We start from the raw sequence: 26,522 nt of genomic DNA on the forward strand, positions 1-26,522 counted from the left end.
TAAATTACTTTTATGCACTAAAATGTTCATGTAATGCACACAAGGTCGTTATGGAGTGTGGAAAATGAGAGCTAGTTTTGGTTGGCTGTCCATAATAGAGGTGCTTGAGCATAAAACTGACTCTCTGGAGAGCCTCTCAGAAATAATATACAGAGAATAAGAAGAGTTCTTAAGGTGAACTTATGTTGGAGGATGGGTCAGAAAGACTGATGTAACTTATGATATTTAGAAAAATATAGGGCATTTCTGACAGACCATTATAAGTTTACACACGTTTCTTTTAAACCAAAAACACAACTCAGTGCAATTCATAATTCAAAGTACAGGACAGGTAAACCAATTGTGAAAGATCATTTCTAAAAACTGATTGGTACTGAAGAAAGCCCCAGTGCAAGTGTCACGCACACACACACACACACACACACACACACACACACACACACACACACACACACACACACACACACACACATACACACAAAGTAAAATACCCAAAACATACATGCAGTGATTCATAGAAATGTGAATAGCAGTCTAGGATTGCAGGTCAGCTTCAAAAATTATTATGCAGATGGTGTTTCAAACACAAACACAAACCTGTTTAAGCAATTATTATTTTTCATTATTCTGCATGTATGATAGGCCTACAGAAATGACATATTTTTCTTCAAAAAGCGAATGAATATGGTTTATAATATTAATCACATTTTTTACTGAAGGACCTTGCATATGTCTTTAATGTAAAAATGGCAATAAATATCAAATATTGTTCTTAGAATTCTAATACATGTAAAAGTTTACATCTTTAAATCTATAAACAAGACACTCTTGCCAACTGCTGCCTTGATATCCAAATCAAATCCACTTCTGGGGATTCTGTCTGTAACGGCAATCCCAAGGTTCATAAATAATATACTCACTGTAAACAAAATAATATGCACATGATTTGTGCAAAGCCCTAAAGCCCTCCAGCTGTTTGTATCTGAGTAAATCAATAACCTTAAAAAGAAATTTCTGCCGTTTCTAATAAAAGGTGACAAAACTAATAAATAGGTTGCGAGACTGTTACTCAAATCACATATATCCTGTATGAGCCTGTAAAATAATAAAACTAAATTGCAAGCTACAAGTGATCTGAAGGAATGTCAATACATATTCAGCATGTCACACTTTTCTTTGAAGTATTAACATGCACCTTTTAGGCATCGGCATATTACTTTTCATATTGCTTCGCCTTAAAGGAATAGTCCACAGAAAAAAAAAAGAAAATTATGTATCATGTATTCTGCAAAACATCTTATGAGTTGGCAAAATATACCATTAAATATACAACTCAAACCTTGATCTATTTGTATATCTGTACATATAGTGACGGAAACAGCACACTCACCGTTTACTTGAATGTAAGACTGCTGATAATATGGCTTTCCACTGTAATCCTGGAAAGGTGCTGAATTTGCTATATAAGTAATGACTTCAGAGATAAACAAACCACATGGATACACAGGAATGGACATGTATTCAGTAGCCAATGCCACTGAAAATAAGAAAAGAGCAATTTATACCACTAATATTTCAATGATCCGTTATGACATGAATGATTCATAATGAAACAGAGACCTGGTTACTGGACTGTATAGCTAAATTATTCACTTGCCTCTGGTGGAAGCTAAAATAATATAGCAGGGAAGCTGTTAGAAAAGCCTTATATACAGATTTTATGGAAGCAATTTTCATAATATTCACATTAGTTCTACACAGTTCGCCCTGCATAATCCCTTTCCCTGGTGCCACACAGGGGCCTTCATCTCAGAACTGTATACTGGGCCGACTGTACCAATATTCCCTGATTTATGTATCCATGTTTGGGCTCAGTATCCACTGTATAAAAATATTTCAATGTTCGTCATACCGCTACTGCCAACAGAGGTCACTGCCCTGTCCTCCAATTACTGGCTAGATCATACAAGAATGGGATGCGCTTTTAAATTAATTAGAGCTATTTTTAATTTTTGAAGGAAACTGGGGGTTGCTGTGTATTTATGGACATATACAGAAAGGTGGAAATATAAACGTGTGCAGCTTTTCAAAACGCACAAAAAACACCCACAGTCCTTCTCTCAGTCACACTTGCGCACTCACACTGTCAATCTGTCACACAAATATAACACATAGATACACACCTCTTGGCCCATGTGTCTCTTCCTTGCTCGCTTACACACACACACACACAGACACACACACACACACACATCAGGATTGTGTGCCAGTCAGAAGTGAATTGAGAGTGGCTTTTAAATTATGAATAGGAAATGAACAACAGGATTTGCCATTTGATTTTAGGGAGGCAAAATTAAAATGAAAGGAACTGCAGCAATATAAAATTCATATAATTTTTAACTAGAAGACAAAAGTGAATCATGAAAAACATTTAATTTTGTATTGACAGGCTTGTGTGTATAATATACAGCAGTTTGGGTCTACGTCTTACAAACAGACCAACAGATATACAAAAAGAAAATACAAAACCCCTTTATTTTAGTTAGTTCTCAAGGCACAATTTCTCACTTTTAAAATGTACTAAAAATATATATAAAAAGATTTTAATGTTAATAAAACATGTACATTTTCAAATGTACTAAAATATTAAAATTAAAACAGAAAATCTAATAAAATGCCAAAATTAAATAAACGAATATATATATATATATATATATATATATATATATATATATATATATATATATATATATATATATATATATATAAAATAATTTTTTTTTTTATAATTTCCTCCTAAGGCAAGGCTGACTTGTTAGCCTAACCAGTGTACTGTTTACTTTTCATTACTTTTTAATTAAAAAAAAAAAAAATTTTTTTATTGCAATGCTCAAATGCGAACAAATAGACAGTAATTCGATACATTTTAGTGCATTCCGTATTGATTCTCTTTCTTTTTTACTTTTAATTCCCATTCAATAAAACGATCTTCTTCTCAATTAAATCCAACTTCCTGTGGGGCGTGGCCAAATGATATTCAATTTTACGAACTCGCACCTTTCCGCTCCATCACGCGCGTCGTCTCCGTCCTCGCGAACGCGCTCTGAATCACCCGGCCCGTCCACATATCGTTCAGCGGCATAAAGTGATTACCTTCAGATAGGACAGCGGAGTGCTGAGCGCTCACGTTCTCTGCAGCATTCAACACCCAGATGTCCAGCAGAGGACAACAAAATGACCGGCTCGGGGAGGGGGGGAGAGGAGGAGTACGATAAAACAGACAAAAATCCTCAAGAGTTTGCTACGCTCTCGATATAGCTCACCTTTTCTCCTTGCGCCAGGCAAAGCCCGTCTGGATTGATAGAAATGAACGATTTGTAATAAACGACTTTGCTGGTCTCTCTGTGGAACACAATGACAGCAAAGAACGGATAATCCCAGGTTAGAGAATAATTTGGTGGAGCGTTTTATTTCTCTGCCGCCTCTCCTTTTTAGGCGGCTAAGTTGCGTCTCCGGGGTCTGTTGGAGGGGGACAAAAAAGCGGGAACGTTCCCGGCTGGGGTTAAAAGGACGGGAGGAGGCGTGCGAGGAAGCGGGCTGTAACAACTATCTTGATTGCATAGTGATACGCCACCGGCGCGTGTACAGCCGCTTTTAAAATATTCCAGCAACCGTCCACAACGGCAAGTTTAGCATTCAACACGTGTCGCGCGAGTGATGAAGAGAGAGAGAGGGAGGTTGCTAGGTGACGGGGCGTATATACTGAATTTTAACAAAATAACTGGAGAGAGAGACCGAGTGAGTGAGAAAGAGAGAGGAGGAGGGGGGAGGCGAGGAGGGTGGGAGAGAGCTAGTCAGCAACATGTAGGCAGGCTGAGTAAAGAGAGGTCGAGACTGTGTGTACGTACAATTTATTTTACGTTTTTTTTTTACCTCAGAGAAAACATACCGGGTGGAAACGTCGTGGAAATGGGCAGCTGTGGAATGGATGTACAAGTGACGAAGTGCCGCAGGGAGAACGGAGTGTCTGGATCCTGAAAAACAGTGAGTACGCTGGGTTTTTTTTTTTTTTTTTTTTTTTTCTTGTGGGGTGTTCGGTCAAGTCCTCAACGGATTTTTGCCCTTCAAATCGGCAAAAGGCGGCAAGCGAGAGACACGCTTCTGCGTCAGCGCCCGAACGCTCCCGCGTCTCGCGCGCACATCCACTTTGATGGATAGGAGACAACCGGCCGGTGCGCGAGGGGTTTGACCCCTCTGTCATTGATGCGCGTGCACATAACGCAAGGTCTCTCTCTCCCGCTAACCTGGCTATCACCTAGACATCCTAAACACATATAGGATGGCACTTACTTTCACCCTACGGGCTCGCGAATAGGGTCTTAACTTTACCTCACTGACAAGGGTAGAGCCTAGTATGCTTCCTCAGGGAGAGCAGCAGTCCACCGGGGAAAGCACGTATGTATAGCCATTCCGTATTCCGGTGTTATTTCTGACAAGTGGTCGCACGGATCTCCTTGACGGACTGTTCTCAATAGTCTTATATATCAGCTGTTTAATATTTTAACATTCCTGTGAAAACACTGCAGTTTTAATGCCGTCATTCGTTTCTCCTTGTGTGTTATTTTTTTTGGAGTTGAGATCAAATGATGAATCAGTTTTCGTCTTGTTGCAAAAATACGCCGACATCTCAAGGTTTTTTTTTTACACAACGTGTTTTTTCCCCCTCGCATAAAACCCAGAAATGGTGTTATTGCTGAAACTCAACCACAGTTTGTTTTACAAGTGTCGCATATTAAAACAGGTCGGTCTAATAAATGTAATGCTTCTCGACCGCGGGGATCAAATACATGTCATTCAGTCTGTAATATCAGAGTAAGTGTGCTGAGTTTAATAATTGAGGTGCCTTCTTTCTTGTAGCTCAGATTGCCTCCTTTTGTGTGCCACTTGTTACTGGGCAATCAAGATCCAAGGAATCTGCATGTCTCTGGCTTATTAGGAGGAATAAGCTGACTTTTTATTGTTCAGCGGGCTTAACTTTGCTGAAAATATCAGTTGGCTTTGATTGCTGTGAATGCCATATGTGTCGTTGGTTCAATTACTTTTGGTGTGGCTGCCGTTCTGCTTGTTCTCTCACCCAGCTCTCAGTGTCCAGGTTTTATATAGGGTGCTCGGTGCATTTGACAGCGCTTCACAAAGCCTTCAGCCACCTCCTACCTAAATGTTGAAGCTCTCCTAGTGACCTGCTGGAGACATTAGAGTTGGCTTGACAGTCTTAGACGATTCCCCATGGGAAAGCCAGGTTTTTGCAGAAGCCACCTAAAGGCTTGTCTGACAGGTTTGAAGGTGGCAGGAAGGTGCCGGTGATACTGGAGGAGGGGGTGGCACTGTTTGGGCTGTCTCAGAGATTGCTGCTGCTTCAAAGTCCTCCCCAGGTTATAGTTGTTGACTCCAAGAACATAACCACCCGCCATATAAAAACACACATACACAAGTGAAAAAAAAATCCTCACTTGTTTCAGTTGAAGCAGCACAGCTTGAGGGCATTTTGGGACGACTGCCCAACAGGAAGCTGGCCTAGAGGTCTTGAAAAGGCACATCCCAGGGAGAAAGCAAGAGAGAAGCCAAATTGCGTCCTGTTTTCCCCTCGCCTTTTCAAGCCCCCTCCCTACGGGATTCAGTGCTTGCCAGACCCCAGCTGTTCTGAGGAGCCACCTCCTACGTCCAACCCTGTCATGTCTATGCATCAGAGCTGTGTTACATCACCCTACGTATAAGACTGAGACTGACTGATATTTCTTCACAAGACTTTAGAGCAGTTGGAAATTGACTACATTATCTACCGTCACGTAGCGATCGTTGATTTGTTTGTAGCAGGGCGATATCTAGATCCGAAGCCTGAACTGCATGAAGATAACACATTTTGACATGTTAGAAAATTCTGATTTAAGTTCTTTTTGATCATCATTCGTAATCATTTTGATTTGGCGATTTGAAACCCCTTGTCTGACATGCTTATATTTTGCAGAACATCATTTCATTGTGATGAATTAGAGCGTTGTGCTGGATTACAGGGTGTGGATACTCTTTTCAAGGCCCCCATTAGAATGCACCTGCATTTGCCTCTAGTCTGTAGTATGTTAATATCGGTCACACAATAGATTTTAATCATACCCGAAACCCCCCAGAAGGACTTATCTTGCCCTTTAAACTTAATTAAATGTCAAAAAAGAGATATAGAAGCAATTAGCCTCTCTATATTCCAAAACATGCCTCAACAGGTGTCCAAAAATGGGTTTCTGAAATCCACAGAGATACTGAATATTTCTGTATGTATTATTTAGCTAGTGAAATAAGACAGGCAAATCAATTTTATAACCGTATCCATTAAAGGCTCATCAAACTTTTTCACCATGGTACGGTTTAAATAACCCCTATAGCTTTCTGTTCCTGCTGTCTGAAGCTCATAGGCATATAAAAATGGAATTGAATCTAAATGAAGTGGATGGAAGCAGTCGGCATTACTTTCCAGTGGTACCATAGGATTTGTCAACATCACTATGCAAAGCGAGACTTAAAATCTTGACAGTGTAGCTTTTCGGAGAACTAGAGTGCTAATGATTTTCAGTAGCTCTGCATCCTGCTTTTCCTGTTCTTCTCCTTGACGGCTCGTATGTGTTGATGTTGTCTTGGAGGAACAACTCAGACGCTGGCTGCATCTGGAAATAGCAGGCATTTTACTTAAAAAAAAAAAAAAAAAAAAAGAAGAAAAAAAAAACTCAATGTATGCTACTGGGGAAGATGCTGAAGCAGCAAAACTGCAAGCTTTGAAGCACAAAAAGGCATATGCTTGCGCGCAAGACATTTATTTATGTCTGTGATATATTTTTACCTAGATATTGATGCCTGGGGCTGGCCCACTGCGAAATTGGAAGATTTGTCTTTCTTTCATATAATTTCAGCATTATGGATGCACCAAGGAGAGCAGACATTGTCCATTTGCGGCTAATGAGAATAAATGTAGTTAAGTTAAGTGATATTATGTTCAGCGTGATGTACCATACTCTTCTGGAACCCCTCACTGTGCATGTGTTGTGTTTTAAATAATGGAAGCCACTATCTCAATGACAATTCTAGATCTGGTTTCACCTTTTATTTTTATCTTTGTGTATAAACTCCTGTCCCCAGACGACTGTAGTGACATTCACACTCCCAGGATATTCTCAGAAAACAATAGATTCGACTTTCGATCCAACTTTATGTCAAGGCAGGGTTTCGGCTCATCTGCAAGGTCGACCTCAAAGGCATGCGACAGGAAGTCAATGGTGCAACGAAGCCACAATTTTAAATAGCTTAAGCCTTCATCACTTTACGTTACACTCTATTTGACAACCTTCTGATTGCATATATCACCATATTGTAAAACGTTTAATCAAACCCCTCATTATTGAACCAAAAACTGGAAATAAAACACTTTATAAAGAATGAAGCGAATGATCCAACCCTCTGTTTCTGTTTATCACCTATTTCCGACAAGTATTTCTGCTATCCTCCTAGCTATTCAATCTCCTGTTTTTGCTTTATTTGGCTGTGAAAACACATTCAGACCCCCCGCTGTATACCGTGACAGAGTGACATGATATTTAAACACAATCTCTCCCAATGCGCAACAGACATTTTCTGTCTAATGGTCCTGCACTAGGCTGCCTGGCAGCCAGAATCTTTCCACATGCTCTCTCCCACCGGTCTTTTCTTCACCCCCTGAAGAATCTCGCCCAGACCGAGATGCGCTCTGATCACTGTGAATTAATAACTCCGCACTTCCTTCTCAGTACTAACGGAGACTCCCCAGATGTATTTATTCATCTGATTTTCAGTTCGATTCCAGTAAGAGCACTACTCTCATGCCCTGACTTGGTATGAACTTGATGTCCGTTGAGTTTCGTCCTTAATTTGTAGTCTTTTGGTCAAGTTGTATTTTTCCCCTCCGTCTCAAGTGATATGTGGTGGAATGATGTCTTTGTCTTTCGACCGCTGGGCTTGATTGCTCATCTAAATAAGTACCTTAGTGAAAAGGGAACAAGGGCGAACTGCTATTTCGCACTCTGTTAACATCGGGGCTTGAAATCAGCCGTAAATTACCCTTGCTTATCGGACAGGCGTGAATGTTTTTTTTCCCTTTTTTTCTTTCTCAGGCCATTGATTGTAAATCCCTTTTTGTTCCAATGTAAACCGACATTTTATCTGCGCACTTGTGCTTGATGAAGTCTGAGCGGTGGAGTCCAGAGCCTCTGAAACTAAAGCTAGCCAAGCTCATCCTGGGTTCGAATTAATCCGACATGATGTCTTGTGGGGGCGGGCGGATGGTAGGGTGGGGTTTGCAGGGATTCCCTCCTTCTCTTTCCCCTGAGCGAGACAGACAGAAACCGGCTCCCCGCAAGCATCTGAAATTAAATCTCAGGGGCCTCCACAGATGTGATTTTCAACGTAGGGCAATATGGCTTGCTGCTGCCACTGTCACTTTTACTCTTTGGTTCTCCACTCTCTCCTCCCTCCCACTGGGCTTTGGGATATGATTCAAATTAAGCTCCTCACCTTTGCGAGTTCTTCTTTTTTGTCTCCTGAGTGGGATACGGTTGTGTGTTTGATGAGATGGATGAGTTTTTTCAGCTCTTTTCATTTTGTACCTCAAGGAGGAGGCATTAATTTAACATGGAATCATGGCAAGAGGCTTCTTTGTTTTGGACAGGGCTGTTTTCTGATGTTTCACCAATTTATGGAAAATGTGTTGTTTGCTGAGGTACATCCAAAGAAAGACTTCCATAGAAAATGTTTTTATTGCTCGGAGGTTGCTCTGTCACAGCTCGGGGGATTTAATGGGAGTCTCAGATTTTTTTTAAGGAATATTCCAGGTACAAGTTAAGCAAAAGTGTTTGTAGTATGATGTTCATTACCACAAAAATTATTTATGCCTGTTTTTTTTAAAGAAATAAATCAAGGTTGCAATGAGGCTCTTACAATGGAAGTGAATGGGACCAATTTTTAGAGGATGTAAAAGCAGAACTGTGAATAATTTTAACAGTAATTTTAGGGTTTATCATGGTGGTTCTAAGTTGTAAAAGTTTAATATAGCCCAACTTTACAAAGGAAAAGATTAGAAAGTTTTTTCTTCTAAAATCGTGTGAACACACATATGTTTACATGTGATTATGCTATTAATATAGTGAGTTTTTTTACATCTATGGATTGGCCCTATTTAGTTTCATTGTAAATGCCTCACTGTAACCTACATTATCAAGAAATTAATTTCTGTTGTTATCAACATTTCTACAAATGCTGTCTATTCTTGTATTGAATCCACAGTATTGTGCCAACTTTTTTCTGTTAAAATTCCCTAGGAGGAATAAAAATGCAAAAAAAAAACAATTATAGCAAACAGACAGATATTTTAGATGCGTAACACCGAGGGACAGAAAACATTGTACACGAAGGACAAATTCTGGCCATGTTGAATATGACAGTACAGTCACCCTGTTTGCCAAGTCTCTTAAATCAAAGATGGTGATTAATGAACTGGGCAAAAACATCTGACTGTGATGCTGTACTCTGAGACAATTGTTATGGCTATAGGGCATTGTTAGTGTGAAGAGAACTAAAGTACATATTATCTGCATGGAGCAGATATATATTTTTGTAAATCTATCTTTAAAAATGAATAACTTAAATGACTTGGTCTTGAATGAATTAAGCTTTTAAACAGCAATGATATCAATAAACCAGTTTCTAGGTAAATCTGAGAGCATTGGGTGACATACTAGAGGAGACACTTGAGATTGTTTGGTGGTTTCTTATAGACTTTCTCAAAAGTCTCCATTTGTTCCTTATTTAATCATATTGGCCTCTTTTTTTTTCTTACCAGGTAGTTCCCTAAACCTGTTATAGCTTGGAACATATGTCAGGCTAGCATTTAAAAGCCACACGGTTTATTCTTCAGAGCCACACTTAAAATCATTGTATTGAAGATGAAGAAGCCCATTTGACAGATAAATCCAATGACATCAGTATCAAAGAATGAGAAGAGTGACTACGAAGCATTCAACTGTAACACTCACCCTGGGATTGTTTCTCATTAGCTCTAATAAAGTGCAGGGTCCTTGTGTAATGAAATAAGCCTTCAGGTGTGTTGTCAATGCTTTTCTGTTTATTATTTATCATCCCCCATTTTATTACTTCAGTCCTCTTCACACTAACAATGCCCCTAGCCGTAACAATGCTCTCGGAGTAGAGCTTCACAGCCAGATGTTTCTGCCCAGTCCATTACTCACCATCTTCATTTAAGAGCATTGGCAAATAGGGTAACTGAGCTGTCATACTCGAGATGGCCAAAATTTGTCCTTTGTGTACATTTGTTTTTCAGTGTCTCAGTGTTATTTGGGAATGATATCCGGCCAGGGACTGCACGGACTGTTTTTAGCAGATGCATATGGATTTCAGCGTTAAGACAAGATAGCAGACTTGGATGTGATTGTAGAATGAAAATATAGATTAATGTTAAATTCAAGGTTATATATTTAGCATCAACAGTGAAAGTAAAGTTGCAAGAAATTCTGAGGCCACAGCTGGAATTTTGAGTGACCAACATTGGCTTTATCTTATGCATTACTCGCTCTAATGCCATCAGTCAATCAAGGCTCAAAGTGGAGAGCACATCAATCACTGAAGTCCAAGCTAGATTCACTTTTACACGAAGACACTGGGGTGCATACTGATTGTGCCAAATCTTGCCGTCTTGATTTTCATGTCCATGCAGTCAGTACTTAGCAATTTGGGAAATGTCTGCTTGTGTCAAGAAAAGCTTTTTGTTTCACCAATATTTGTGATAAATCTGACCATTTTGTCCTTTTTGAAAATCACAGAGCTAACACTCACTACAATGTTGAATTTGTACGAATCTCGGTTTGTAGGAATTCTAGCTGAGCAGCTGCCAGTTTCATACACCAGTGAGCGAGACGACCCGCTCTGCTGATGCCGGGAAAGTTATCGCTTCAGGTCGCCGAACCGAGATGGTAGGCCACTGGCAGGCCGTCAGTAAATTTAATGTTACAGCCAAACATAACAAAGACACAACACTCATTGATGACACTGTTTCTGATTCAGTGGCATCTCTAATCTGGCTGCAGAACCCATAAATGGGTAGAGCTAATTTATTAATGATGCAGTCATAGTTATCTATAAAGCGTGCATACATTTAGCATTTATTAGTGGATAAAGAAGAGCAAGGCGATAAAAGCAGCAGTGCAGATAGCGCATTAGGCGTAGTTTTAAAATAGTGATATCATTCAATACAAGGCTCATTAGGCATCCAGATGAAGACAACAGATTTGATAGATCATATTACAGTAGGGAGTAGGGATGTCAAAAGTATCAGTTTTTTTGGTTATTTTTTTTGCCAAGTTGCTTTTGAACCATGCCATGTGAATTTATGTGCATGGTCTATTTTAATGATGCTGGAACAAAAATAGGATTTCTGTAAAATCCTGGATTTGGAAATGCAGCATATAGTGCTAATTAATGTTATTTTAATCAAACAACAGTATTGATGAGAAAACCCCTTGCTGCTCTCCTTGTTTTAAGCAAATATTTGTTTTTATTAGAAACGCTTAAAGCCGAAATTATTTAGTCGAAGCTTTTAAATGAAGAGTTTAATGCCACAAGTTAGAACATACATGTGTGGAAATTGCTTACATGTAATGTCACTGTGGCATGTGTTTGTGCTGAACTTCTGAAAGAAGATGTATTGTGTGCGATTTAACTTGCATCAGGGTAACCAACATAAAGCTACTCTACAACCTCACACCTAACCTTTAAAATATAGCCTTATTGATTAAATATACATATATTGACCAAAAGTCATGTATGCAGTGAATAATGCATGGATTTATTGAATCTTCTGGCTTCTGGTCTCAAGCGTAGAGTCTTACTTGTTCTCTTTCTTTCTCTCTCTCTCTCTCTCATATATATATATATATATAGACACACACACTCTATATATTTGTGTGCATTTTTTCAGTGTGGCCCACACACACCACAGATAACTAGTAGATGTCATCAGGGACATTTCTATTAGAAGTACTCGACAGCCTCATGATCGACTGTAGCCTTGGAGATTACAGTGATGTGGCCTGATGTGGTAAATGTTGTCTAAAATCAGTTACATCAGCATCAGCCAGTCTTTTTACAGCTTTCTTTGTTGTATTTTTTTCATGTAACAAAGCATTGCCACATTTGTTACTTAAAATCTATTACTTACGACCAAAATTGAGTACTCCTTAAAATCAAGATGTAGAACATTCCTTAGTGTTTTTTTCCTTCCATTTCAGTTTCATATACTTAACAAATTTAAAATCATACAATATTAAATTCTATTTTTAAATGTACTAATTTAAATATATTATGGATAATTAATAGATTATTATTGTGTATTGTATTTCTCTTTTTTATAATTTTTAAAATATACAAGTTGATTTATTTATTTCTTTTTTTCATTAGATATAAGAATGCGATATAGGCCAGCCTTAAAAGTAATATTTTATAATTTTGTAATTTGCTTTGTGCTAAATTTGATTCCGTTTTGGTGTGAACTATGAAATCGCACATGTTCTAGATATTTTGAGGTTCACCCAGTTTTAATTAAAGTTTGTATATTTTGAAAATGTTTTTTTGTGAGTTGCCACTGTTTTTGTCTGTTTCTCAGAAATAATGTCAGCTGTGCAAGGACACGTGCTGATTGCGGTTCATCTTTTACATTTTTTTTTTTTTCTAAATTTGAAATGATGTGGTGTTTGTAAACCAGTGACTGACCCTGTTTAAGTGTGAGAGTTCCATCTGCATGTTGGAGTGGGCCCTGAGGCCCCCAGCCGGCCTGCAATTCCCAGCAGCTCTCTTTAAGAGCCTGTGTCTGAGCCAGCTAAATATCAACTCATTAGCTCAGGCAAATGGGACTGCATTATAAAAAAAACAGAAAGCGAAAAGAGAATACTGAATCCATTTAAGCCTTGGTGAGAAACACAGGAAGCACTTGCATGGGAAAAGGTAGGAAACAGAGTTTTTGTAGCATTCTTCTTGCATATTTTGGCTTGTTTTTCTTTCCTGTATCAGACCTTATTGCTACTGTCCTTGGTCTGTCCTCATATTTCTTGTTCCACTTCTCTCGGTTTCTTTCCCCCTCACTCGCTCACTTTTTTTTGGTGTGTCTGTTCCTCCCTGTCTGTGGCCTATATCTTCTGCTTTCACTCTTTCCTTCCGCTCGCAACCTCTTTCACCTTTTGCAATCTGTAATTTCCTGTAAAATACAGCCATGGTGAATTTGCTCTCATTTTCCCAAGCCTCTTTTAAATCTAATTAACTAAATGATTGTTAAGAACACTGGAAACAAGGTCACAGTGATGCCTGTTGATTACTTTCCCCTTGTTGCAGAATACAGCAGAGCCAGCCGGCATCTGTCGATTCATATGCTAGGAGCCTCACAGATACCATAACACTCTTTTTTCCATTTCGTTTTTTAACACCTCATTTACAACAACAATGCTTTTTTTTTCATCACGTAGTCCTTTTGTGGATACAAAAGATTGCACCAGTGCCCAATCAACTGAGGCGTTCTTTTACCTTCAGTGTATCGTTTTATATTTTGCCTCCTTTGACTTCATCGTGCTTTGGGGCTTGCTGTTTCTCAGGTACAATCTGCTCTCTCGCAGCGACACGCTCTTGAAGAATATGCTTGAAGTAATGCGTCTGTGGTGCAATAAATTGCAATTCTGTGCTCTTTACGCCGGTGGACTTGTGCCAAACTGCGTGGAAGACTGAATGAAGATGTCGCTTCATGAAATGACAGGACTGATTTTGCCAGGTGGGTCTCTGAAAGAGAAATGGCAATTTGCACCAAGGAACTAATGATGGCATTATCGTATGCAAAACAAATATGCGATTAAATATTAATTTAACGCTGTAAAGATGGGTTTGTGTGTCGAGGCATGCTCTGAAATTAGTGCCTCTTGCATAGGGGGTGGAGGTGCTCTAAAGCAGACTGGCACATCGGCATATGAATTAGTATTTTTTTAGGTGTGTGTAGCGCGCGGAGTGTCACCCCTGTTGCGAGGGACAAGGCTGGGCCTGAGTGAGAGGAAGCCATCTTTAGCTGCATGAAATTCCATCTCTGTCAGAGCAGGGGCCCTGCAGTGCCGTGAAAAGCAGTTCGGTCTTGACAGAATTTAATTTGTTTTTTTCACTTTTCTCCTCCTCTCTTTTGGGTCGAGGTTGTGCAATATGTTGCTAAGAGGATGTTTTTGTTGGGAGGGGATCTTCAGCTTGATTGTGAATCCAAAGATAACACCTCACTATAGAATCCTTTTCCACAGAGGAGGTTATTGCTCCACGCGGAGAGCACTTGTGCGCGCTCTTTTGCACTAGCAAGACCGAAGGGGATGACGGCTTAGGTCAAGGTTCCGCTCTGTAATGTATTCAGTGAATGGGGTCTCTGCTCTGCTAATTATCCAAAGTAATTAACAGCAGGTTTTCAAGGTATTGCATATTATTATGTCATTAAAACTTTCCTGTGCGGAGGCGTTCGGGAGACGGTGGTGGACTCTGCAACCTCTGGAGTGACCGTGGGTGGACATTTTCTGTGGACATTTATGTATTGCATTTTACAATGACATGACTTTGACCTCTGTGTTGTAACCACATATAGTCTTATGCACTGCAAAATAGGAACTGTTGGAAAGGGCAGTGGGATCTGTCTTTGTTAAAGTCAACATGAAATCGAAATTGACCTTATTTACTTGCTTGATACACATTTCTGCTCATATTTTGCATGATTCATTCATGCATGTTATTCAAAAGAAAATTCTGTGTTCATATTTTTCTTTGTATTGTTTCATCAAAATGTAATAACCTCTGCTCCACCTCTCAGCAGCTTCTTTTTGGTTGATGCTGCCAATTCCTCTTATTTTTCAACCCCTTCCACCTGTCCCCATTTTGATATGTAACGCCCACTTTTCACAATCCAATCAATTCCACTGGATTAAATTGAGTCCTGCCCTTTACTGATAAGAATGAAGTTCTCAAATGATTCTTTGTTGGAAAGTATTCTTCCATGAAGAAACTTTTAACATTTTGGGAACCTACCCTTTGCACAAAATGTTCTCACTCTTAAAAATAAACGTTCCTGAATTAACTTTAATGGTATTTCAATCAGAAATAAATGGGTTATGGCTGTTGGTTTAACATTGACTGACTTTTTTTAAACAATAGAAACGCTGAATGCATCCAGAGAAGTCTTTGTAAAACCTGCGCCATGAGCTGTGAATGATGAAGGGCTCGTGCTGTTAGATGAGACACAGCAGACTCCGCCATAACTCATCTCCATGTCCGAATCACAGACGAACGCATGTTAGACAGCGCTGCGCAACGCAGACAGTGATCTGCCCACATCCCTTGCAGCAACAACAAAAAAGACCTGCAGGGATGGTGGCTTACACAAAATCCAACTTTCACAAAAAAGAGGCTTTGATATTGAAGATGTTGAAATCAATACCGCCCAGACGTTGGAAATGGCAAGGAAGATGTTCATGGTGGGCTTTTTCAGATGCTGATGTATGACACGGGCCTACCCGGATTAGCATCTCTTATATATTTTTTTATTTCTTCCCTTTTTTCCCCCAAGAGAGTCATTTCAGATAAGTACTTCTCTCTGGAAAGCACTGCACTGCAGACCTATGATCTGAACAAGTGACCATCTGTTCATCCCTCCATTTTTTCCCCCAACAAGCAACTTGCACATGTAAGAGGAAATTTGCAAGCTACTCAAAACCAAGCGCACAGATGCTACGGTGCCATACCAGAATATTTATAGGGGTTCATTGAGGAATACAGAATGATTTTTACAGTCATTCAAGACTGATGAAATTGCGCTGCTGTAAATTTACCTGCAGCAAAATCCTCAAGAGGTGGAGGGATGGGGGCACAGCTGAAGAGTAAACGATCCCAGAGATGTCATTTAGTTAGAATGTTATTTAAAGGTGCATTATTAACATGAAAATGCCCCGAAGAGCCAGCTTATTCCAAAGCTTTGAGTAAAAAAAAAAAACGGAGGTTGCTCTACGGATACCAAAAGCACAACCAGTGCTTGTAAAAGAACTGTACTTAGCTTTAGACATTCACAGAAGCACAAATTGCTGTTTTGAAAAGAGCGCAATTTCGGATGTAGAATACCTGTGACTAAAAGAGCAATAAATTCTTGTTAGCTTTATGAATAGATCCTGTTTTTCTAGGATATGCCAAGTCATCCGGATGCTGGCAAGTCATGAGGACTAGGAGAACGGATTCCAAGCCAGTCAATTTCTCAGAGTCAGTCAGTCGGATACAGAGCTCCACAAATTTACTGCCACGTACGCTAGTACCTCAAGCTGAACCACGCTGAAAAGAACCTGCTTGTTGAGCAGCGAGTAGCTCTTATTTGATTTTCGCCCTTCAGTTACCTTGACAACTTCTACAGTTTATCTTGTTTGATGTAGTTCTGAAAGACTAAAAGAACAGTTCTGAAATTCTGTCAGTATTTACACACCCTCATGTCGTTCCAAATCTGTGTGTTTTTTGTTTTTTCTTTAGTGGTGAGTCTTTAAGAATATCCTGCCACTCTTTTCCATATATTACAAGTGAATTGAGGCTGGGGCTGTCAAGCTCCAAAATGATAAAAGCGCAATAAAAAAAAGTATTATAAAAGTGCTTCAAACAACTTGCATGTTCTAACGGACAGTGTTGCATGTTCTGACTCAGTGTAACGAACACTGAGTCATTTGAACAAAAAATTTGAAACACAGGAAGCCTTTAAACCAGTGGTTATCAACGACAGTCTTAGGGACCAATTGCTGTGAACATTGTATGTTGTCCTTATTTAATGCATCTAATACAGACCATCAAATTGTTAGGAGAAAGCTTCAGAGTGTGCCAGATAAGGGAGACAAATGTACAATGACCAAAATTGAAAACCACCGTTTTAGATTTTTTTTTTTCCTAACTGAATCAAAAAAATTGGGGAATGCTACATTAGAATCTAATCAAATTGAGATCAGTTCTATTTCTGTTGCTTCTTCTCTCATGAAGTAGAAATGCTAGTTTGGCTCATTTTGCTTCAGATTATTTGGCTTTAGGTTATTGGTTCAGCTTCTTGAGCCCCAGAAACTATCTCTGCACTTCACATTGGAGAGCAGTGATGTGCTAAGATGTGGTCACCATGCAGAAAATGTATATTGCCTTTACAGTACGCCACAGAAATCTCAAGACATTTTTTCTTTGACTCATTTCATCATGAGGTCACTCGCCCCAGAATGAGTCAATTCTACTTATCAACCCTGAACGGATTTGCACTGTGCGACCTGTGTGTCGAGCCTGAAATATTTATTGCCATCATACTCTTGGGGAAACAACTTGAAATCACACAACAATACCCCACAGGGGAAGGTAAAATTCCATATACTATCCCTTTAGAATCCCATTTACATTTTTTTATATTGTAAAGCAGAATAATTTGAATAAGACTATAAATTGTGGGGTGGTAGTTGATTGATTTTAGACCCGTGGCTTGTTCTGAGACTGGAGTATAATCTATTTAAAGCTTGTTTAGCAGCATTAAGTTCTCTTTGTCTTTCAGCACCTGCTTTGCCACAACATCTAGATTTAAGTACTGTGTATTTTCTGAAGTACAATAGAAAAAAAAACACTATTGTGAAGTTACTGCTTTGTGGCCTTTTAATTTCTACTTGCAAGTTTAGTCACCAGTGTGCTTTCACGAAGGTTGCTTGTCATTTAGCAGACGATTTCTGCTATTCTACACAAATGGCAGGAGCTGTTTCCCTAGAGCAACATGGTATTAAGTGTCTTGATGAAAGACTTGATTGTGTTAGGCTTCACTTAGAAACTCCCCAGTTTATGTCTCAGTCCTGCCCAGAATCACATTTGTGACGTCTGCGTTATCAGCACAGAGTCTTAATCACCAGACGGCCACTCACAGAGGCAGCGACTGGCCAAATTGCCCGACTTAGAGTGTTTTCACACTTTGTACGATTGCTTCAGTCCATATCCAATTTCAGTTGTTCCCCTCTGGTCTGCTTTCACACTATTTTCTGATGTGCGTTTCCGTCATCAACATGTGGCAACAAGCTTTTAAATGCTCGTAAAAATAGGGAACAATGTTTGCTTCACCTTTTCAGTTTTGCAAATCGATTTCAAGGACATTTCAAATCATTATTCATTTTGAATAAATCAATATTTATGAACTTGGAGCAATGTACTGTACTGTCTTAAGCCTTTCATTTCTTTTTCGAAAAGGCTTGAATTGCTGTCTGGTTTCATTGTCGATATTGTAGCTGAATTCGGTCTTCCAGAGTCAAAAGCAGCTCTCTCTTTTAAACTCGTCTTCAGAAAGTCAAGCTCACAGACTTTAAGGGCAAAAGGAATTTAAGGGCAAAAGAAATATCTTGCCGTTTTGTCAATCATCTTAGCTTCAGCCCGGAGTAAAGGTGTGATATATACACTTGTGAGCATATCGTCCAATAGAAAGTGCACATTACTTATTTACATTATGCACAGCTATGCTGCCTATATCAGTGCTGGCTATGCATGAGTCTTATAGATGCATGAACTTATATATTTAAACTTCTACAAATAAAACATGTAAAAACAGTTTGAACGAAATAACAACTTCAAATAAATATTTTCATTATTTTTGCATATTAAAAATAATTTTTCAGGGTCATGCTGTACGCCTCCTAAAGGCACAAGCACAAGCCTAGATGACAAGAACCCTCAACCTCATTTATATGAGAAGTCATGCAGTTCCTTGGTGTAAACAAACCAGACTTTAACTTTAAACCAATCTGAATGTTTAACACACTTTGACACAAAATTCATAATTGCCCATAATTACTTTGCCTAAGATTTAACAAAAAAACACATTTGGGAATATCTATATTATAATACCTATAAATATTTAACCTATCAAATATTTGACCTCTTTTTGAATTCAACTCATGTTTAATATACATCTTGTGATTTTTACCTGAGGTATGTGTTGGACTTCCTGCTCTACTGTGTTATTGTGCACTCTCTTACTAATAACCCATTCGAATCAAACATAAGGAGCTTTATACCTCCACAGCTTCATTTATAATCATAGTTAACTATCCAGAACAGATGTTCCTATCTAGACTCGGTCTACTGTACTGGTTATTGTTTTCTTATCCATCCGTTGCTTCGTATTTCTTTGAAGCGGAATTATAATTTTAATGGATTTTTATGCTTGATGCACAAAGAAGTCACCTTCTCTGGTCCACAATCCCTTTGGATTTTAACACACCAAATGAGAACCGAAACCTATAGCCCTTCACTGCCATCCACTTGAAGCGCTGTGCGCACACACAAGAGTCAAATAAATTTTGTTTGTGTTCTTCCATTTAGTCCGCAGTATTTCCCACTGCAGTCTTTGCCTATAGGCCAGTGTGAATGCTGTAATGATGTGCTGAATTATGCAGCAGACCCTCTGATAGGCCCTTTCGCCTTTACTCGAAACTCCCTTTTAGGCATCTGTCCTTTACGTTATTGAACTCACTCTTAAATATTTCTCTTTTTACCTCCTTTGCTCCCATCGTTTCCATCCCTTCTCTTCATTCCCACTTCACACGCTCCGCTCTCATCCAAACGTCCACATCTCTTTAATTTTTTTCACCCCCTCTTCTCTGCCTATTGGTCTTTCCCAAACGGATCTCGCTTTCCCAAGTCTTAATCCCCCATTCTGTGTGTCTTTTTCCCCAGTGTCAAAAGAACCACAAGGAGAATTAATGGGGGAGAGAGAAGCAGGGAAATGAGAGAAAAAATTATGACGTCAGCTCGCCTTCTGGTTTAAAGCTATGACATTAGCTCCGGCGCTGAAACTTAGCCAGTATGACGGAGAGATAGATGTGCATTTGCGTTTGTGGGTGTGTGAATGTGCTGCCAAGCCCTGAGTCAGTGCTTTACTTAATATGCGTATATAGGTACGCTTGCGCTATACATCACACGCAGTATCACACTATTGCCAGTCTGTGCACTCACGTACAGGTTGTTTGTGTGTAAATAAGTGTGTTTAGTGGGAGGTTAATTAAAGAGAGTGTGTATGTGCACGTCTACCTCGAAGGCGGAGGGATGGGTGGGTAGGTTTTGATGGCTGGCGTACAAAGTGACTTGAAAATGATTCATGGTGTTGCTGGCGCTTACATGGCCTGCCATTTGTATCAGCACAAGCACGCCGTCTCTCCCTCCCTTTCTCGTTCTCTCGCTTTTTCGCTCATTGTGCAAGGAACACAAACAAAAGGCTCGGAGGGCGGCCTCATCCCCTCTGTTTTTCTTTTATATTCACTTTTATTTACTCAGTCTGCTCTGAATCTACCCAGGCAGGGATGGACGCTTTACGACCAAGCAGATTTATAGCAGAGAATCAAGACTCTCTCTCCTGCGTTGAAGGATCTAATGCATGAATCAGTGCAGGAGGAGTAATGATTTCCCATGTTCCCTGGGGAATGGTGGGGTTCAAGGAGGTGAGATGTGTTAGCTTTCTTCTCCAATCCCTGTGCAGTGACTAAACAACGACTGCCAGGTTAATGTATCTTGGTGTCTGGTGGCGTCCTAATTGATGCTGATGGACTGTATACCGATGGCTTGCCTTTCATGTTTTCCCTCTGTTCTGTTTGGGTACGGCATTTCTAACAGTTTTTCTTTCTTTTTTCCCTCAAGGTCCTGCATAAATCGCTACTCACCCAAGTGACTCTCTGGCCGTGTCATGGCGGCAAGGCCCGCCCTTTCATTCTTATTGGCTGTGCTGGCGTGCACTGGGCCGGCCCAGCCCTCCCCCCCACTGCTGCTCCGCCCCCGGGAGAGAGAGAGGGACTCTGGAGGGGCTTCGGGCGGAGTCAACATCGCTGTGGTCCACTCCGGCTCCTCCCACCTCCCGGAAACGAGCGCCGGGGTGGGGGGCGTGGGCGGCGCCTCTTCGGCGGGCTCTGGCTCCGGTGCCGGGCCAAGCAGCAGCAGCAACTCTGGGACGGGTTTTCTGAGTCGGGCCTGGTCGGGACAAGTGGGTGAGAGCGTGATGACACCGTGGGGACCCGCGAACGTGATTTGGCTGGCAGTGAACGAGAGCAGTCCTGGGAGCCTCTTGCTACAGTTGTGCGAGTTACTGGCTACCACTCCACTACAAGGCCTTGTGTTTGAGGAGGAAAAGCCACCACCACCCAACCGGGCACCACTGGCACCTATGCTGGAATTTGTCTCGGCCCAGACAGGAGTGCCTGTGATTGCTGTTGGAGGAGGCGCCGGCTTGGGAAGGGAGCCACAGGTAAGAACTATGATTCTATGATTCGATCATGTTGGCTTACATTTAAGGTTGGAACGTTTACAGTTGATTAAATAATAAAAAATATATTCTCTGTGGTTAGTATTACCTTTTTAATATTTTAATTATCATTAAAACTATTTGACTACCACGATTTGAATAACTCAGGATAAACAAATACTATCTAGCGTAAAGCAAAGTGTCAACAGTCTCAGGTTGCACAGCACGCAGAGCAGTTTCATGTTTTTGTGAAAACATGATTTTAAAAATGTGCAAAGGGAATTATACAAATATCAATTAATTAATTATATGAATGTACTTCTGAAGTTTCTGGTTGTCATCAGAAAGGATTTGATGGCATTTAGATTCTTAACCAAAATGTATTTGTTGCTTGCAAGAAAGTGTTTTCCCTTAGAAATCCACAGATACTAAATTGCCATCAATGGACAAGGATGATCATCATCTAGCAGGTGCAGCCTGCACTAGAGTAGCCAGACAAACCCTGACCCCTTGGTGCAGTCTAATTGAAAATAAACTAAAGCTCATTACCATTTTCTTTAGACCTAATTCTTTTTTTTTCCTGGAATGCATAAAGCACTTTCCCCTAGAGATGTAATAGTATTTGGTCATTTTTCAGCCATGACCTCAGTTGTCCTCTCTATGTACACTGCTCTCAGCGGCCTGGAAAAGCACTGAGCTGTCTCCCAGATATGCCTCTTCTAATTCTAGCGAAACAGTGGGTAATTATTCAAAGTATTAAGCATTAGTCAACAATACAGGTCATGCAGGGTTTTTTTAAACAGTAAATGGGCAGTAAACAGAACAGAATGTTGTGTAAGAGACCTGTGTACACTAGTAAAATGTTTTACCAATATTATGGTACATAACTTGAGTCAGTGCCTATACGCACTGGAATTTATCTACATTACAGTTTTGAGGGAAAAAATGCAAAAGGTTTGTAAAAGTGATGCTCTATCATTTGACCATAACTTATAAATTATACATTTTGACCTCAAAAATTTGTATCAGCTCTCTAAAGACATTTCAGAATGGCAGATGCAGAGAGAATTTCTGATTGGCTAGAAGAGTGTGACGCTTCCAGATTACTTTTTGCTGTTTATAGAGCCTAGGGCTGTCAGATACGGTATATCAGAACACACTTGATTTGATGTATTCCAAATAAACTGGTACCTTTTATTTTTAAATGTAAACTAGTATGTACAGTATTAAGATGACTTTGTATTTTCATAGTATTGTGCCATCAGTAGCAGAAAATCTTGCTAAGATGATTTTGTAGACACTCTATGATTACAGCATGAAAGTGTTATTCGTACACAAACACATCCGGTACATCTATTATAGTCAGAAATGACTCAGTCAGAGGCCTTTTGAAGGTCTCCTTTGTCACTTAAGCCTCATGCTGTCGACACATGCCCTGGATTTACAATATTTAAAATCTCTGTCTGTTTCACACTTTTCCCCGCTCTTTTGAACAAACACCGCCCGGGCTTGTTTGGAAAAATCCCTACTTTAATTATTCATTCTGCTGCAACCGGGATCTGCCACGCACATGTGACGGTGGACTAAAAATTCACCGTGTCGTACTACTTAATAAGATTTCAGCATAATTAAGATGACCAATTAAACTCGAATAAGTTTCAGGCTACCTATGTTGTTTTATTCACACTCGGGAGACAGCCTCTCCGCCACCGCATTTCTCTCCTGTGGAAAAATATTACATTACATTTTCATTTGCTTGCTTAGGCTTTAATTAACTACACTTAGAAAGGCTCATGTGTTGCGGATTGGTGAGAGCGTGGGTTTGGAGCCATGGAGTTAACTCTCTCTGGCAGGGCATGTCTCCAGAGACTTCTTTTACCTCTTCACAAACCGACAACCAGAGCACAAAGGAGTCACTTAACTGTTTTAATTAGGACAGTAATTAATTACATCATGTGGTTAAATATTTCTATGTGAGAAGAAAGTAGATGTTTCAGACGCTGTTTTGGCACCTGTCACACTTTGCCAGAGCTGCTAAATGTAATGCTGCAAGTGCAAATCCAGTTTCAAGTGCTCAATGTAGATTGATTTCAGCCGAATCAAAGCTGCGGCATCAGAAGAGACTGAAGTCTGTTAGTACTGGGATTCTTTTGAAAACACAAACACCTCAGGCACTTGCTCTCCCCCCTAAAAGAATGAAAAATAAATGTAGAATTGCATATTGCATCTGTTTTAGGCTGATTTTTTTTGGAGTCGTTTTTTAAACATAGCCTTCCAGGGTCCATTTTATTCTCTGAAAGCTTTTGAATAAAATAAAATAACTTAGTCCATCTGGACCTCAATATGGCACGTAATGCAGTACAGACGATTATTGCCGTCTCGGGGGCACAAGCTAGCACGTGAACGGTTCAAGTATAGTGTGCGCATATGAAACCAGCAGGAGTCGGTCGTTACTCAATTACACTGCAAAGCTATGCAATACTATACAATATGTGACACATTTGCACAAGAATGGAATACACGTTGAAGCCTTATCTAGCAACAGCATTAAATGTATCACTATAGAGTCATTTGATTACAAGTGGGTAGTTAAAAAAAAAAGTGTGCCATTTAGATTTTTGGACTCTTCAGTTGCCTGTACTGTATGTTATATGTGTTATAGACATTGGCACAGAACATCTAAATTTTCACTCCTAATACAATTGAATTTAAATAAAAGATGTTTTCTGTCACATTTAAATGGGTCGTTTTTGGGAGGAAACAAGAACATTGATTTTATATTCTTACCGATATACAATTGATGTTTCCAAAAATATAATGTGTTTGGTTTGGTTGCTGAGAGGTTGCAGAGCTGGCTGTTCCAATTCTCTACGTACAGAATGTAATTGCTAACAGAAGGTACTTCATTAGCGCGTATAGATTTACATCTGGGGTCATTTAGAGCTGAAATTGATCTAGTAGTGTTTATTATACTGTATATTGTTTTGCAATTTAATCTAAATCTTCCCACCTGCAATGCATTTAATGCATGCTGCAAATCCAGTTTCAAGTGCTCAATGTAGATTGATTTTAGAGCCGAATCAAAGCTGCGGCATCAGAAGAAACTGGAGTCTGTTAGTACTCGGGTTCTTTTTGAAGCAAAAACACCACAGGCAAAACAGCCTCCACCTTCAAAAAGAAATGAAGAAATGCTAATTTCTTCAGTTTTAAACACATGCATTTAATTTGGAAAAAAAGGAAAGCATTATTGTTTTATATTCTTGAAAATAATAATAATAATAAACATAAAATCACCACAAATTATACAGTAAATACTTTTATTATATAGGCCTATATTCATTTCATTATATATGTACAGTATGTCAGGAAGACCTGAAATGAATCTCTTCCTCACTCTCAGTGAAGTATAATGAAAGATATTTACCTGCTCCAATTTTGGTGTATCAAATTTATCAAGGTATTTGATTCCAATGCGGAGTTGAAGGAAATGTCGAAACGTGGAAAATATAACCTGACCCATTTAGGTGCTTCACTGCTGCAAGTTACAGTACTACTGTAAGCTCTTTGAGCTTTTACAAGCTAGTCTTCATTTAAATATAGAGCGGAGGTGAGCCTTTATGCCTGGTTAATGCTCTGCAGTCGTGACATTTTCCTCCTCACCAGGTTTGCAGCTCCTCTGTCTGGTTATTATTTGAAAGACTCAACGTAATAGCCTGGCTTTATCTTTTGGTCACACAGTATGAACACTTGTTTTGCATGTGTGTGCGTTGTAATAAGCATGTTAGAAAGCATGCTGAGTGCCTTGAATGCTGACAGATGTTAAAAAATTTCCTCGCTGTATTTTACAGGTATGTATCATGAATATACTAACAGTGTAAGTGTAATTATAAAAAAACCTGCCAGATTGCCAAGGTAACGCCTAGGGGGAAATTATTCATAAGGGAAAAGTACTGCAGAGTTAATTGAGATTTTATTTGCATAGGAAGCATTTGTAATAGGGAAAAACTGTTCTAGATGAAGACAAACTTAACATGAACTGTGTGTTCAATACACATATTTTGTTGTGTCATTATGTCAGGTGTCTATACCGGGTTAAAAACAAGCCAATTTGGGTAGTTTTTAAACATGATGTCGGGTAAATAATAAACTAAAGACACGCTGTGTTAATCTTATTCGACAAGTTGGGGCGCTCATTTACCCAGCAGGCTGGGTTATGCATTTAACACAGACGGTAGCTCATTTTGACTAGAATTCTGGACTGATAAGTGGCTATTATTTTAATCTTTCTATAACTCTAGAAATAAATTGATTAACCGTGAACTTGAATAGGCTGTTTTTGCAGTCACAGAATTATTAATTCATACATAGATGACTCAGACCATTTAAATAAAATTAGCACTTTGGCTCTTTCAAATTACAATGCAGAAATGATAATGCCTGTAGAAAAATATAGATGTTATGGACCAGCAAATAGCCTAAACGAATACTCGCTTTTACAAATGGATGCAACATCACTATATGTTGTATCATCACCTCCATTATGATCAATACAGCTGTACGGTAGCCTTATTCAGTGGCAGCTTTGATTATTATAACAGGGTCCATCTTGAGTGGTCACATCTCTTCACTTGCTCTGACACGTTGTATGGTTGTGTAAACCCAGCAAATGAAATGAAGTTTTAGGCGAAGCTATACCAAAAACAGTGCAAATATACCATGCACATTTAACCCACAGGTTTTAAAGCATACAGGCATTTCACCCTTATGCTTCTCCATGTAAAAGCATTAATACACTTGAAATATGTTCTGTTGTCTAAGCTTTGTCTGTGCTGTTCACGTGCAGATGCATGATTTGTCTGTATGCAATTTGCATAGCTGCAATTACAGTATTTACTCTAATGTGGTGTTTTAGCAGCTGCAGTATACACAAAACATCTGCCCAGAAATTATCTTTCAAAGATCCACGGAGGTCACGTTTAGCTCGTCTGAATTTTCAAGAAGTAAATTCAATTATAAAGGCAGTACACTTTCTCCATTTAATGACCAGTATCACCAGCAGGCACAAAACAGGTGTCATGCCACATTTGTGATATATTTGATCATG

At 39.4% G+C, this 26,522-nt stretch overlaps 1 protein-coding gene across 1 annotated transcript in view; it reads left to right on the forward strand.

Moving 5' to 3' along the window:
* The first annotated feature begins 3,873 nt into the window (after nucleotides 1-3,873).
* grin2da (glutamate receptor, ionotropic, N-methyl D-aspartate 2D, a) overlaps nucleotides 3,874-26,522 on the forward strand; it is a 56,478-nt gene continuing 33,829 nt past the window's right edge. The window contains exons 1-2 of the mRNA XM_043218487.1: nucleotides 3,874-4,044; nucleotides 20,821-21,421. Of these exons, the coding sequence (XP_043074422.1) occupies nucleotides 20,867-21,421 (555 nt within the window). The 5' untranslated portion in view covers nucleotides 3,874-4,044; nucleotides 20,821-20,866. The remainder of the gene's footprint in view (nucleotides 4,045-20,820; nucleotides 21,422-26,522) is intronic.

Source organism: Puntigrus tetrazona, chromosome 19 (assembly GCF_018831695.1).
Source record: "Puntigrus tetrazona isolate hp1 chromosome 19, ASM1883169v1, whole genome shotgun sequence".
Taxonomy (NCBI): Eukaryota; Metazoa; Chordata; class Actinopteri; order Cypriniformes; family Cyprinidae; genus Puntigrus; species Puntigrus tetrazona.